The following is a 15,508-nucleotide window of genomic DNA, read 5'->3' as shown; positions in this document are numbered from 1 at the left end:
TTGACCTTTACATGACCTGAATGAACAAGGAGGTTGATTAGTTGTACAATGCTGTGAAATGCGCACAATACACAGACTGAGTGGGGGAAACAAATAAAAGCCTTCAGTGTTCTAATAATCCAATTATTCAAAGAAAACTATTTGTATAGAATGACTTCCCAGGGTATTTTCATGCTGCCACTTCATTAAAAAAAAATTCCACCTCACAAAACACCATTCTAGCCAGAAACTGATTGACAGATAATGCATATACATGTCAAGATCCATTTCATCTAGATCTTGAGCTTTACTAATATTAGGTCTAATTTTGCGATTTAAGATTTGGTGTAAATTAGGTACAAAATGAAGAGTGGCTTGGAATGCATCCTTATTAATACCAGTTTGCACAACTCTGAGCAGATTTTCTAGAAGAAGTGTCTTTGTGTGGTGACTGCAAGAGACTGTCCCCTTTCCCTGCTTTTGTGGTAGGTGGTTTTGGCTGTTTCCCACAGCACATGTGCATGGCTTGCACAGTTTGTAGGTGCTCTCTGACAAGCTGTGAGTTCACCACAAGCCCTTTCCCTGGAAGGAAAGGAGAGAGGATAAGCAGACAGCAAGGCTGCTGTGAGGGAGGAAAGCACGGGAAGGTGAAGGGGCTGGTGGGCGAGTCAGCCCCCCATCCTCATCCTCTGAGGAGAGGAACTGCTTAGTGCAGGGGAGCTGCAGCAAAACTTCGGAGTGGATTGATTTAATTGCTCTCACTGATTAACTGATGGGTGCTGCAGGGAAGATGATGCTCTGATGCTGGTAATTTTTATTTTCTTCCTAAGCCTATAAAGCTACAGCCTGCCTCTGGTCATTTGTTTTCTTCAGAGTATGTAATCCCAGTGTGATCTTTAAGATGCAAGAGATAAAGGTAACTGAAGACCTTAATAGTGACAGCCTCATTTTTCTTTTTCTGATGCTTAGGAATAGTATTTTTAAAATTCATTTCTTTGCATGGACTGAGTTCTAAACACTTAGTGCTTGTTGCTGGTGGTGAATTCTTTTTCTGTTCAGATAATAATTACAGGCGTAAAGCCATCATGAGTAACCACTGCGATGGTGAAGGCTTCAGGGATTGTATGTAGGCTGTTCTTTCAGCTGGCACTGTCACTGCTTAGAGGGTTTGGTTTTTTTAAAATATATTTATTGATTAAAATCCCTTCTGAGCCTTGGTGCACTGAGCAGGCTGAGCCCAGCCATGGTGAGGGCTGCAGTTGTGTTCGGTTGTCACATTCAGTCGGTAACAGTACAACCATCACTCAGGGAACTGGATGATTCAGTTAAACTTCTGTCTGAAGTCAGCACTGCAAGCAAGGTGATGTCACTTTGAAAATGTGACACAGTATCATCAATCCTTAAAGTGAGTGGTGGCACACAGGAATTGCTGTGGATCCATCCTCAGGCAACCCCATGTTGCCACGGGCAGCGAGGGGTGCAGCTCAGGCTCAGGTCAGCTGCTCTTTAGGAGTCACACAGCAGGAGCCTCTGTGCACAATTGGGTTTATTTCTTACTTAGCCAACCCAGAAATTACTTTTTAGAATATTTTTGGTCAATAATTTTTGCTTGTTTGCTCATGATGAGGACTGTGAAATGACCCGTTTCTCTCGGCAATGCACAAGTTGGCACCATTACCCTCATTCTTCTTGAGCTCTGAGTTTAATCTTTGATCTTTGTTATAAAGTAACCAAGAACTCTGTTTTGGCCCTTGCACAGCACTGGATTCCTTGAAAGTCTTTCTGTAGGGATAATTCAGTTGATGATGATGTCAGTTATGGTCACACATAGCATCAGGAAGGCTCTGTGAGTGTGTGTTTATCCCCCCCCCAAAAAAAACCACCCAAACTTTTACCAAGGCACAGAAGCACTGAGTTTGGGGTCCTTTTTTGAAGTATAAGTGTAACATTAAGCAGAAGGCTGAGTTATGTTTAGGCACGACAGAAGTGTGTTACTTTCTCTTGAGAGTATGCTCTGCCAGTCTGGATCTTGGAGAATCAAATTTTTGTCATAAAACTACCTCCCAAAAAGACCCCAATGGAAAACACTTGACATGGCAAGATGGACACATTTAGGTGCCTGTGAGGCAGCTGTGGGACAGAATTAAGGTCTCTCTGAGGGACAACATGTGGCTCCATAATTACAGACCCTGACTGTAATGCCACTGCAGATGGTTGTCCAGGCAACAGGAGCCCTGATTCCTTACTTATCTTTGTAACCTAAATACTGTAATTGTTTTTACAAAGCTGCACAGATAACTGAATTTAGCCTTTAGCACAGTAATGACAAAGCTAATGCTCCTGTAGAGCAGTGTTTCACCCATTGTCCTGGCCTCTTTACCAGTGTTCTACCTCCCTGGCTAGAGGGTTGCTGGGGCAGGTATGGGACTGTGACAGAGTTCCTGTGCTGCTGTGTCCCCCAAAAAGTATTTCTGTCACCATGGCGTGTGTCATTCCTGCCCAGCAGGTGCTACTGCTGTCCCTGGTTGTCCCCGTTAGGCTGGTTCTCTAGAACTGGTCTGTGTTCCTGTTTCTGTGCTGTCTCTGCTCCTGAGCTGCCCAAGAAGAAGGCTGACTTCCCAGAGTTTTCAGAAAGCTTCCCAAGCATGGCAGCTTTCTTGCTAAAGAAATTTAAAGTGCAGCAATGTGGGGATATTAAGGACATGACCTTTCTGGAAAGTTCTTCTTGTGCAGACTAAGCTTGTCTAATCCAGCTGCATGGGGAGCAGCACCAGGTGCCCCAGCTGTCCTGGTGTGTGCAGAGAGGGGCAATGATCACACAGTGAAATTCAAGAACCACTAACAGAGCATCTGAGTCACTTTGTGCTTTGAGCTTGCAGGAGGCCTGAGGGCTGTTGTCGGCGGGTTTTTCTCATTTGTATAATCACTAGGAAATAGGACAATTAAATCGTGTCTAAATCATAATAAATATCACTAGGGACCCAGTAACTCCTGTTTGTGCTCCTCTGGATGCTCCTCCAGGTGCTCCTCTAAATGTCACAGAGGAGAGCTGTGGGACACAGGGCATGCTTCTCCACAGCAAGCAGCTGGCTGTGCCTGCTGAGAGGAGCTATTTTTACCTCTGTTTCAGATAATTCCTTTGGGAGTCTATCTCCAGCTCTACCAGAGGGATGTTTCTCAGCAGTGTATGTGAAACCATTGTTGCCTTAGCAGGAGCAGTAGTGATGCTGGCAGTGCAGGGGTCTTCATGGATGCCTCAGCATCATACAGTTCACCCTTTCTTGCTTTGAGGGTGAGCTCTGCTGATCAAGCCTAGTTTGGGAAGGCTGCTCCACAAGGAAAGCCTTTTGGCATTTGCTTGATTTCATTCCAGTTCCATAGCAGCAGCATTCGGCTATTGCTGCTGATCCGGGTTGTAGGGCGAGGATTTTTCTACAAACAAGACCATTCACTGTTATAATTGTACAACTGTTTCCTGACAGGGCAGCTGCATGTCAAGATGGCAGCTCCAAACCTGGAAAACCAGCTGCAGAGTGCCCAGAAGAACCTGCTGTTCCTGCAGCGGGAACACGCCAACACGCTGAGGGGGCTGCACGCCGAGATCCGCCGCCTGCAGCAGCACTGCACAGGTACCCCAGGCTGGGGGGTCCCTGCTCATGCCTCAGCAGCAGAGCAGAGCCCACCACCAGGGTGATCAGCACAGATCAGGGGGCACAACTGTGTCATCATTAAGCAAAGATGACTTTTTTATTATGAAAAAAAAAAGGCACCGTCCCCCGGTGGTTCCGGTTGTTTTACGTCTCTGGTGATTTGCAGAGGATCTGCTGCTACTGCTTTGGGTGGGGGGAGTTACATTTTTATTGAAGAATGCCATTGTAAATATGCTCAGCAGGTGGGGCAGGGGGTAGCTGATGTTGTTCTAATGAACATAAACAACTTTTTTCCTCAGATTTAACCTATGAGCTGACTGTAAAGAGTTCAGACTTGTCAGGTAAGGAATGCAGAGCATTTTTCTTTTCATGTTCATGTTAAACTTCTCCAGCTTTTTCAACACTTGTATTTTCTCCTTTACAAGCAGGTGAGAGTACTTTGCACTTGGGATGTTGACTTTATAAATTCTACAGGTATAAAAGTGGTTTTCTACTTTCCAGAGTTACTTATTTATGAAGTAAATGTCACAAGTTCTTAACAAGGTCACACAGGAAATCTGTTAAAGGGCCAGGAATAGAGTGCAAAGTGCTGGCTCCTCTCTCACTAGACAGTCAGTTCCCTGGATGCTCTATGGGAACAGGGGACACAAATTTAAGGGCAGAAGAGTGAGACTTTTATTTAAATTACCTTTTCTCTTATGGCTTTGGGATGTCAAAAGGAACCCTATTGCACTGTTTTACTTAGGGGCTAATGTTAACTTGAAACACTTCTGCTTTTCCTGCTCTTTTAGGAACTGGCATTTCAAGAAGCGACGAACTCAAGAGGAAGTGTGAAGATCTTGAAGCTCAGCTGAAAGTCAAAGAGACTGAAAATAATGAGTTGCTGAAAGAACTTGAACAAAAGAATGCGATGATAATGGTGCTGGAAAACACTATTAAAGAAAGAGAAAAGAAGTATTTGGAAGAGTTAAAAATGAAAAGCCATAAGCTCAACATGTTGTCAAGTGAACTAGAGCAGAGAGCAAGCACTATCGCTTATTTAACTTCTCAGCTGCATGCCACTAAGAAGAAGCTGATGAGTTCAAGTGGGACTTCGGAGGGGACCCCTTCTGGCAGCCCCGTGCTGTGCAGCTACAAACCGTCCCCCCCCAAGGATAAACTGCCGGAGACTCCGCGGCGCAGGATGAAGAAGAGTTTGTCCACGCCCCTCAACCCCGAGTTCGAGGAGGCCTATCGGGCCGGAGCGGAGAGCCGGAAGCTGCTGCTGCGGGAGCCCGTGGATGCCATGCCTGACCCCACGCCGTTCCTGCTGGCCAGGGAGACAGCAGAGGTGCCTCTTGTGAAGGAGAGGCCCTTGGTGATCCCACCCATCGCTTCAGACCGCGCGGCCAGGGAGTCGCAGAGCCCGGCCCGCGAGAAGCCGCACAAGGCGCATATCGGGGTGGCCCATCGGATCCACCACGCGGCGCCCGCCCCACCACAGCCCCAGGTGGAAACCCTGGCAGTGGATCAGGTCCACGGCAGCAAAGTGGTCAGAAAGCACTCAGGGACGGACAGAACTGTTTAAGTCCATCACCCAAATGCTCTACTCTGTTGCTGTTGATGCACTGTGATCCTGTAGGGTAACTAGCACCTGCAGTCAAGTTTCTTTTGATGCCCCATGCATGCCAAACTTCTTCCAGGTACTTCATTGATAGATTATGCTCCTCTAACAAAACCTGTGTTCATATGGCAAGGTGTATAACTACTAAATGCTGTGGCCAAATCAGGGGTGCCTGACTGCTTGCTTCTGAGCACTGCTCCGTTTATTGTATCTACATGTGTGGACAAAGGCACAGGCTGCGTTATTAACCAATAGTAGTGAAAACAAACAACTATAAACCTGCAGCAATATCTGTTGGCTGTTAACATTTGAACTATCGGTGGTTCTTGTCTTCACTGTGTATGTAAGTCCTTCATACACAAACACAACCTCCTTCACAGAGCCTTTGTCACAGCAGGATTGAAATAATGCAGCTCTATGTACACTTTGGACTGAGCACCGGACGTCTTTTCCTTCACATGCACATGCTCTTGATTGCAAATTGAGTTCATAGTTTCTCTTTCTTAAAATCCTGTGAGTCCCAGCAAACATTACTTGATTAATCCTGAACAAAAACTTCAGGTTGTGGGTTTAAGTAAAAAAAAGAAGGGTGGGGATAAAGCACCCTTTTAAAGAGTTAGTGCTTCTCATAGCTTATGAACACAGGGTTGGAATTTTTGTTTTGTTTTATTTAAAACTGGGATGGCTCCCTAGAATCCACATTTTACACTAGTCAGGACACTGCACTTGTAGCACCTTCCATACTGGCTCAGAGCTCCTTTTCCAGAGAGAAAATGTAACTGGTTATCAAATATGGAAATGGTGTTTTATGCTCTAACCTGCACTTTTTGGAAAGGGATTCTTTTTGTTTCCTAAAAACCTTAGAATTGTTCTGGACATCATCAGACAGTGCTGGCTTCTGCCAGCTTAGAAACTTGAGCTGTCCTTCTAAACTGTGTGTCTTCAGTTTTAAATTTAACTGATGTAACCAAGTCATACAGGAAGAGAACCTGGCATTATTGATTTATTTATTTTTTTTAATCCTCCTGGATTGGGATGGACTTGCCTTGCACTTGCCCTGGTTCCTCTGCTCCTTCCTAGTAAGCAACAGGTAGACCCTACAGCTGTTTTGCTTATTTTATTATTCTTTTCCTAGGAAAGAAAGGCATCCTGAGAGCAGTGAGAGTGTGTCATGTTGGGAGGGGAGCACAAACCGACCTTTGTTGTGTTGTTTTTTTTTAAATTGTGATCAGCACCTCCAGCTCACCTCTGCTCCACTCTTGTCTGCAGTCTCTTGAATAGGACCAGCAAGAACCAATGGCTCCCAAATGCTGCTAAGCTTCTGATGTGCCTTCAAAAACTCAGAACACATAATCTCCGTGAAAGCTGATGAGGGATCCCTGCCTGCCCTCTTCCCTGCCCCTTGCCAGCTCTAGTCTGCCTCTCTTAAGCTTTCCCTGCAGCCTGTGTTGGTGCGTCTCTCCCACAGGAGCCTTGGGCCATGTCCCCCACAAAGGCACTGGCAGGGTGACCAAAGCAGCTCTTCCTGGCCGTGGTACTGCTCTGTTTCCTGTGCAGCATGTCAGCTTCCACCAGGGCTGTGCCCAGGCACAGGGGGAGTGACCACCCACCAGCCTCCTGTGCTGACCCCACACACCCTCACGCCTCCGTCTCTTGCTGTTCTGAAGCCCAAGAAACTCCTCAGTGTCACACCTGGCCAGTTGTGTGGTAGGATTTGTTGTGTGCCTGATGGGGAGGGATAGGGAGGAGCTGTGTTCCTGGAAAACGGTTGAAGAAAGGCTGTTATTCTGTGGGGTTTAAGTGTATTGCATTAACCAGCAGTGGCTTTGGGATATTTCTGGTTGTTGTTGCCGTATTTTTATGGCCATCTGTTGTGTGACTGACCTACCCTGGCACTTGGACGATGGAAGGCACCACTTCTAAGCACAGAAGTGATGCTTTGGGCAATTAAAAACAGTTCTTACAACCATCCAGGCAAACCTTAGTCTTTGTGTGTGTGCAAGACTTGACTCATCTCCTCCTTCATACCTGTAGACTGGCCTGGAGCCTTCCTAAAAGGCAACACAAATTATGAGAAACACTTTCATCTTCAAATGTGTTTATTGATAACAACAGCTTGGTTTTATCTTAATATTCCAAGTCAGGTGAACACTATCCCACCCCATGGGCAAACTCTTTGCTCACATCTTTACCTATTTTGAGTCCCCACCACAAAGGTCAGATTGAAGTGTCAGTCTGTGTTCAAGGTGAGACAAACACCTCCAAGGACCCAATGGGAAATGTGCCTTTTAGTGTAAAGATCAGCTTCAAACACGAGGCCAACACCCATGGCATTCCTTCTCTGGGAGGTTGTGTACACAGGTGTCCGGAGGGTGTTCTACAAGAGTGTGGAGGAAAGGACACTGAGTCATGCTTGAATCAAACTGGAAAAAGGACCTCTAGGAGAGATTATTGTCTTCAGAAATTAACTTTTTTAAGTGTTAATTGATAGCCAGAAAATGTCCTTTATCTCATTAGCTGGCAATAGGAAATAATTAAAAGAGTAGGAGGATTCTAAGAGTGTCCCAAGATGGTTTCACACTGCCTGAATGGAAGAGAAGCAGCAAAGATATTAACCACTTGTGTCACCATCGCTAAAGGTTTTCTTTTCTAGGGGTTAGTGTGAGGAGATGTGTTAAACTGCCTCCTTTCTATACTAGTGGTAATGATACAACACTGCTGCTTGTGCCAGGAGGGAAGGGCCTGCCAGCAGTGAGCTGTAGAGACAGAACAAGTTAATGAGCTACTTGGCCATGATGTCCCCAAGGAGCAGTACCTGGAGCCTGAGCCTGTGTGCCTCGATGGGGATGATCTTCAGAATGGGCAGCTCCACCACCAGCACCCCGGGCTTGCTCTTAATGAGGCAGCTGCGCTCTGTGTCCCAGTCTGCTCCTTCCAGGTACAGACCAGAAACAAAGCAGCCTGCACAGGCAGAAAAATGAAGCATCTCGTGTAAACTGAGCTATGAAAACATCAGTTTAATACCAGTGTTGTTGCTGCAGCAGCTGTTCCTTAGCACTCAAGAGTCAGGACACAACCCATCATTTCAACCTGCAGCTGCACTGAGGTATGTTTGGCTGTGGTTTTTTTTGTTTTATAATACATCTGTGACCTACTCTGTCAAACCTTTTTTTCCCAATTACAGTTGTGTCGGTTGCACTGCAACTTCATTTGCTATCAATACTGCTTTGCTTGCAGTTTTCCCCCCCCAGCTGAGTGCCCTCCTCCAACTCATTGCCCAGGTAATGGCCAAGGTGTAAGAGGTCAGTGTCCCTGCTGGGGGGGCTGCTCCTCGGAGCATTCTAACAGCTGAAGGGCTGGATAGAGTCATTCTAGCACAAATATCAACATTCTGATGAAATGGCAGTAAATAATAGTATAGGTGACTTTTATTTTTCCTCTTCTCATCCTGGTCAGGTCTAGTACTCAAAAGCCTTGCTTAGCTGTCACCTTTACCCAGCATTTGTTATCTTTAGTAATTACAGCATAGCCAGAGAAATTTCATAAAGATATATTTACACCATAAATCATACATAGTTGCATTTGCTTTTTTGTTTACATTTATTTCAATATATTATTTATGGTGTAAATAAGTCTCTATAAACCTGCTATGACTGCTACTATTCCAGGCATTAAGAAAAAAAGTATATATGTAAAGGTATAAAAGAGCAAGGGAGAGGTCTAAGCTCAAACACATTCATGTGGGTGAAAAGAGCTGAGAAAGCTCATACTTTGTGTTTGCTGGGGCTCAGCAGAAAAGCCCACCCCTGCTACTTCTCAGCTTGAAATCATATGGACTGTGAAATGCAAAACCAAGGGTATCGTCTGCAGACGTATCATCTAAGTCATGTTCTCAGGTTGCCAGGCAGTCTGTCTCTCTCTCTCTCTCTCTCTCCAATTAATTGCTTCATTATTTTTGCCAAATAATCATAAAAAACACCTACCTTGAGTAGACTCTTCAGTGACGTCTTCTGCATTCCTGAACTTAGTGACCTCTGTGTAGAGGGTGGAGTGATCCAGGGGCCACTTGTTCTTCCTGCAGGTGGCCTGAACAAGAGCCATCAGGTACGATTCTGGGATGTGCAGGCCCGAGAGCCACAGCACTTTGGGCTCACAGTCCTCAACCTGCAGGCACAGAGGACAAGCTGCAGCACCTGGTTCTGCCATCACACCTGGTTCTCAGCCCAGAGGCCAATACTCTTAAAGACAAGCCAGGGGCTTGTCTGCCCTGCATCCATAGTCATGCAGTGATTCATTACCACTGTATATGTGGTGATGGGCATTAGCAACTGGTCTAAAGCAGTGTCTGTTCACTGACTTCTGTGCCTATGTGCACAGCACATCATGCAGATTACCAAAACAAAAAGCTTTCTGGAGGTACTCACCCAGCTGGTGTACTGGTTATACCGAGCTCTAAAGAAAATAATCCAATTTCCAAGTGTTTTCAGCGTGTCAGGAGCGAGGCGCCGCCAGATGCCGGGAATCTGCGCGTTAAAGAGCGCCCGAGCCACATCCTCCAGTTCACTGCTCATCCCAACTTCCCCAGACAGGGCCTGGAAAGACAGTGAGAGCCTGAGTGCCAGCCTGGGGAGGGGAAGGCCTGACTGAGCTCCTCTGGTTGCTGTGCTCTTACTTACGCGTTGCAGTTCAGCCAGTGACTTTGCCATTCGAACGAGCAGCTTATTAAAACGTTCCAGTTCCTGCAGCAGCACCACCGTGGTGGGGGAGATCTCTGGGCCTAAACCCCTCTTGATCTTGTCCAGGTTGAATACTGGTGGAATTTTGTTTTCTATATCCTTAGCAATGTTTGCAATATATTCATCTCGACTAATGCCTGTACTAGTTTCACCTGAAACCAAAATGGTTGAATAGGACTAAATCTGCACAGGTTACCCCTTCTCTTATTAATTCTCTAATTGAAAGCTGACTCACCTTTTGGCATCAAAGGCCTCACCCTCTGCAGCACTGTTTGCACCAGAAAGCCCCTTGCTTGCCTCCAACTGTGCCTCTGGGCACATGCTGGACTTACCCCCCCATGCTGGCAGAGCCTGGTTCAGCTGCTTTGCCCACTCTCAGTCCCACCCTTTCCTCACTCTGCTCCCCATGACCACGGCTCAGGCCCTCTGTGGCCCCAGGATCATGCTCTTCCCCATGGCAGCACCGGGCGTCAAGGGCCCCAGGCACCTTGAGGCAGGTGGTGGCCAGGCTGGTGTCACAGTCCCCCTGACAGGAAGCAACCTTATTAGCTCTTATTTACAAAACCAAAGTGCTGGAGAACACACCTGTTTGAGGCTGCAGCTCCAGGAGATGAGCCCACATCTCGCGCACGGCCTGGGTGTTAAATCCGATCTCCGCATTGGCATGAAGACCCAGCACCTCGGGGGTGTTGGCAAGGGGCAGGGCTTCGATTGCCTCTGCAATGTAAAGACACAGCCCTGGATATCAGGTACATTAAACCACAGCCAAAGGAGGGGGGTGGGATGGGGAGGGAGAGAGGGAGTTTCATGAAGGATTTTTTTGTTATCGCTCTGCTTGGAAAAAATCAAATGCTACAGTTGGTGTTAAAACACTGTAAGGATGGATGGAACACTTTTAAGCATTAAATACACACCCATACACACCCCTGCCATGGAAATGTATCAATAATAATTTTTAAAATGGGACTCTTTAATAGAATATTTTTTTACAGACATGAGGAGCTGGCTGGTCAGCTCACATTACAAGGGGCTGCTCATTTAGAGCCAGAACAGCATCATCAGAGGATTACAACATCACAACACACACACACACACACACACACACACACACACACACACACACACACACACACACACACACACACACACACACACACACACACACACACACACACACACACACACACACACACACACACACACACACACACACACACACACACAGCCTGAGTGGCAGGGGAAGCATTTCTTACCAACAAAGGCATCCTTTCCAGCCCCGTGTGGAATTCTGTAATCAACCTTGTCGTCTTTATAAAAATGAAATGTTTGGAAGGTGTCAAATAAGAAGTCCCCCAGGTACTCATCCACATAGACCGTCAGAATGCGCCGGTCAAAGCTGTCAATCACACGCCCACCATACATGACCTGGAAATCAGTGACATCAATACTACATTAGCTTTTGGGGCAGCAAATACAGTTAAAAAGCACTGAAAGGCCCAAAACAGTCTTTGCTTTTGCGGTGACCACAGGTACAACACTGTCCTCCCCTTAAGGGGTAGCAAGTGCATCTTCTCTAGCCCCCTCTCCAGGGGGAACAAGCGGGAGCTGGTGGGACTGTCAGGAGATGACTGCTGTGGGCACACACAACAACCAGGCATAGTGATTTCTGTGTAGTGGCACCTTCCTCAGGTACCAGCTCACACTTGGCTGTGATTCAGTGCTGCAAAGGAACTGGTTCCTGCAGGATTTCATGTCACAGCAGCTACACTGAGCTGTCCAGCTACTCCACAGCACGTCCCAGATCCTGCACTGCAAGAGCTTCAGCAGCACCTGCACAGCTCGCCCTGTGCTCGTGATGGGCTGTTCAGTGCCTTTCGTCAGCAGATCCCAAGGGCACACGCACTAAAAATTAATTAAGCACCATAACTCCCCTGTGGTTCTGTTGCTCACAGTGGCCCTTTTTCACTGAGACAATGAGGTGACTTGCTCAGGGCTACACAGGAGTTTCAAGACTGCCCAGGAGAGGCTCTCAGCCAGCTTTACTGGATGAAGCAGCAAGGAAGCTTCATTTATCTGGATACTTTTAGCATCAAGTGCTCGTCAGTGACATTGTGGGCACTCACCTCACCAATAAGATACTTGAGACTGTTCCAGGGAATTTCATCATCATTCTGTTCGAAAGCTTTTGTCAAGTATGTGTTAAGAATTTCCATGCAGACCTAATAAAGTTGTTGGAACATGTGAGATAAGATTCATAACTCAGCTATATATATCCATATATTTATTTAATATAGTTCTTATTTGAAAACTAGCAATCATTTCTTTCCCAAATAATTAAAAAGCTAAGTATAAATCCTCTTAAGGAAAGAAATCCATGAGAGAGGCAATATAAATATGAAGGATTTGGAATGTGATTTATTTTTAGTGGCAAAATTGACACTATGGAAGATGAGGAGGCTACATGAGCTCACAGCAGCAGAAAAAAATGAGGCAAAATGTTAGTGTGAGAAAGGATTAAAGTAGGGTAGATTATATGTTTTCAAAAGTAACCTGAGCAACTAAAGAATATCAGAGCTGTTGTAATACCTTCTTACCTGGAAATCAGATTCATTAAAATCGTATGGAACATTCCAGCCAATTTTTCCAAACTTCCTTCTCTCCTGAATCACAGCATGGAAAAATGCCAAGACATAGACTAAAGGTTTGAAGGCAGGATGTGGGCACTGCTGTAAGGCTTCCTGGGGAATTCTAAAGTAGGTGGCTCTCATATTCAGCTTCAGACCATTGGGTGGTTCTGTCACAACCTATCAAAATAATCAGGGAAGCCACAGATTACTGACAGGCTCAGGAAAATGAGCTGTCAATTTATCCTGCTCTCTCAGTAATCTATATAATCAAGCTCGACAATTTTGAACTGCTTTACAAATTCGTATCAATACAGAATTTATTCTTAAGGAAAGACATGAAATGGACCTTTAAAGTTCATCAAGGTAAACACACATATGTAAAGACCAGACTCTGCACTCCAGCAGGACTGTTCCTGGCTCTTTGGAGGTTACTCACTTGCGGCAGCATTTGAATCTCAAGAGCATTTGTCACACTTCCAGGTTTACTCACAAACCTGTCCTTAGCAATAGCTGCTTCAGAAAAACAAATGCTGAACAGCTTTCACCCACAGGAACCACCATGGTAAGACAGACAGGACACAGGATGATGGGGAAAAAAAGGATTTGGCTTATAAAGACAAAAAGCAGGTACATCCAGCCCCAGTCCATGTGCTGCACCCAGGTCCTGCTCCTCCCAAAGCCAGTCTGTTTTCCCGAGGGAAGGAGGAAGGCTGTGCCCCCCTGGAAATACCTTTAGGGACTTCTGCAGTATTCCAATCGGGAAGCCCTCGGTCGGGTCAGTCGTCAGCCAGAGCCGAAAGTCTGGGTGAGGCTCTGTGATCTTCTCCAGGGCCTTCTCCAGATCAGTAAGCCACCTGACCAAAAGGTGACAGTTCTGCAACATGAGCCACTCTCCACGAACCACTGCGTCCTCCAGCATCTGCAAAGCAATCTTCAGAGAGAGAAAGAATTGTCTGTGAGTAACTCTCCCTTTATCCTGTAAGCAAATTGACCCCGATGGGTTAGTGCAATGGATTTCTTCCTACTAGCAAGCAGGAAGTTAACTCACAGTTAACCTGTGAGTTAGTTTTCGTAGCCTTATCAGAATGCTCCTCACTTAGACCAGACATTTTCTAATACCACAAGAAGTTGCTCTGAGATGCATTTTTAATCTCATTAATTCCTTTTGAAATCAAAAGCCATGCAGAGCATTGAAGTATTTCAAAACAGCAGAGGAGTGTGCATGGCCCAGAGGGTGGATATCAGAGCCTAGGCAGTGGTGGCCTCAATGAATCAAATCTGAGTTCTCTCACTGATTGAATCCACAGCCAATTCATTCAGCTGCTAAGCTTTGGACATCCTTGCCCTTGTACCCTCAGCACAAAGGAAAGCTACAGCAAAGAGCAGCAGGCAGCTTCTGGGTAACAAACTCTGTGACTTCCAGTCAGCTCATGGCCATAGGCAGACACAGGTCACCAATTATCCTTTGAAGGCTGCAGAGTAACATCTTTTCAGCCCACCTGTTTTTTAACAGATGACAGTATCACTATGATCCTGAGTCAGCCAATCAGCCAAATGCCCCTTTCACATCACAGGGAAGCATTATTCCCAGGCTGGAAAACTGAACCACAAAGCCACCCCCTATGAAATGGAGCAGGCATTTGGAAAGGAAATTTGAGCAGGCCCACAACATTAGGAGCATGACTTGCAATTCACACAACACATCCCTGCCCTCCCAATGAAGTTACCTTCTCTTGGCCTTGTCCCATGGCCAGCAATTTGAGTCTGTCTCCTCCAAAGCCTGTCTTGTCGGCCAGTTTCATGAGGTCACTGACAGGATCAGAGCCAGGACTTAAGATAAAAACAACTGGTGAGGAAGGAGTGCTCTGCTCAAAGATGGCTTTGAAGCTGATCACAGGGGGCTGCACATACCTGGTAGGAAAAGAAGCACAATAAAAGGCTCATTCACACAAGAGCAGCCACCTTGTGTACAAGATGATGTTCACACCAACATGCTGCATGCGGACACAGTCCAGCCACAAATCACATTCTGCTGCTTAGGCAAATTACAAAGTCATTTACATACTTGATTACAATTCCAGTTCTCTGTGAGATACCTGAAAGGTGTGATTCAGATCTGAAAGAACAAAGCGACTTACTTCTCACTCATGGTCACAGTGACATAGTCAGTCACCGCCCGATACAGCCGGTCCACTCGGAAACACCGGAAAAGTAGGAGCTTCTGAAAGCTGCTGAGACTGTCCTGGTACTGCATGGGGAGTGGCAGCTGCTCCAGAGCATCTGCATCATACCACTGGCAAGAGAAGATGGGAGACAATGCGAATGGGTCAGGTGGCTCCATCAATGCCATTACTGGGAAAACAGACAAAATCTGACTAATGAGGGGCCAAGAGACACAAGAACAAAGAACGAAGTCGATCAGCTGCAACAAAATATGAAAAGATTAACTGAATGTAAGAAAATTCAGCTTTTTCAGTATATTCAGGTCCAAAAACAAACTTCTGCTTTCATTTTATGTCAAGTAATTCTCTGAAGATACAAAAACCAGCATGTCAAGAAAAAACTATTAACAGATTGCTTACAGAGAGACTTCTTATGAAGCAAGAAGACATGGGATAAAACTAAAGGCAGAAGGAAGGAAGGCCTGTGTTTGAAGCCTGTAAAACTCACTGCCACAAGGAGATGAAAGAACACTTTGGCAGTACAAAAATAACAGTGACATGTTGACTGTTGAAACCAACAGCAAAAACTCCATTGGCTTCAACAGGGCAAATAACTCACCTAAGGCATTTGTATGGAAAATAAAACATCTACAGTATGCAAGGGAAGATGTTTGTTTGTTTGTTTTTTAAAGAATAAGAGCCCTAATTCTTCTGGAAAGAAGCCAATCACTAACTGAGGTAGAGGAGAAAA

At 45.8% G+C, this 15,508-nt stretch overlaps 2 protein-coding genes across 2 annotated transcripts in view; one reads left to right on the top strand and one right to left on the bottom strand.

Moving 5' to 3' along the window:
• The first annotated feature begins 3,478 nt into the window (after positions 1-3,478).
• CCDC92 (coiled-coil domain containing 92) lies at positions 3,479-5,196 on the top strand. The gene is made up of 3 exons (XM_009997611.1): positions 3,479-3,608; positions 3,929-3,970; positions 4,421-5,196. The coding sequence occupies exons 1-3, from the start codon at positions 3,479-3,481 to the stop codon at positions 5,194-5,196; spliced, it is 948 nt and encodes a 315-aa protein (XP_009995913.1).
• Positions 5,197-7,462: 2,266 nt separating this feature from the next.
• Positions 7,463-15,508, bottom strand: part of DNAH10 (dynein, axonemal, heavy chain 10) — a 58,312-nt gene continuing 50,266 nt past the window's right edge. Inside the window, exons 68-79 of the mRNA XM_009997677.1 lie at positions 14,734-14,888; positions 14,323-14,506; positions 13,326-13,526; positions 12,563-12,772; positions 12,092-12,187; positions 11,222-11,393; positions 10,554-10,685; positions 9,909-10,120; positions 9,657-9,824; positions 9,216-9,396; positions 8,048-8,193; positions 7,463-7,609 (exon numbers count right to left, since the gene is read on the bottom strand). Of these exons, the coding sequence (XP_009995979.1) occupies positions 7,463-7,609; positions 8,048-8,193; positions 9,216-9,396; positions 9,657-9,824; positions 9,909-10,120; positions 10,554-10,685; positions 11,222-11,393; positions 12,092-12,187; positions 12,563-12,772; positions 13,326-13,526; positions 14,323-14,506; positions 14,734-14,888 (2,004 nt within the window). The remainder of the gene's footprint in view (positions 7,610-8,047; positions 8,194-9,215; positions 9,397-9,656; positions 9,825-9,908; positions 10,121-10,553; positions 10,686-11,221; positions 11,394-12,091; positions 12,188-12,562; positions 12,773-13,325; positions 13,527-14,322; positions 14,507-14,733; positions 14,889-15,508) is intronic.

The sequence above is a fragment of the Chaetura pelagica genome, unplaced genomic scaffold (assembly GCF_000747805.2).
Source record: "Chaetura pelagica isolate M959 unplaced genomic scaffold, ChaPel_1.0 scaffold45, whole genome shotgun sequence".
In the NCBI taxonomy this organism is placed as follows: Eukaryota; Metazoa; Chordata; class Aves; order Apodiformes; family Apodidae; genus Chaetura; species Chaetura pelagica.
This window is presented reverse-complemented; position numbering and strand designations above follow the sequence as displayed.

Excerpts from the sequence above, each read along its gene's own strand:
- CCDC92 (XM_009997611.1), top strand. The coding sequence starts at position 3,479 with ATGGCAGCTCCAAACCTGGAAAACCAGCTGCAGAGTGCCCAGAAGAAC. Across the intron at positions 3,609-3,928 it reads CCTGCAGCAGCACTGCACAG|ATTTAACCTATGAGCTGACT; the intron begins GTACCCCAGGCT and ends TTTTTTCCTCAG. Across the intron at positions 3,971-4,420 it reads AAAGAGTTCAGACTTGTCAG|GAACTGGCATTTCAAGAAGC; the intron begins GTAAGGAATGCA and ends CTGCTCTTTTAG.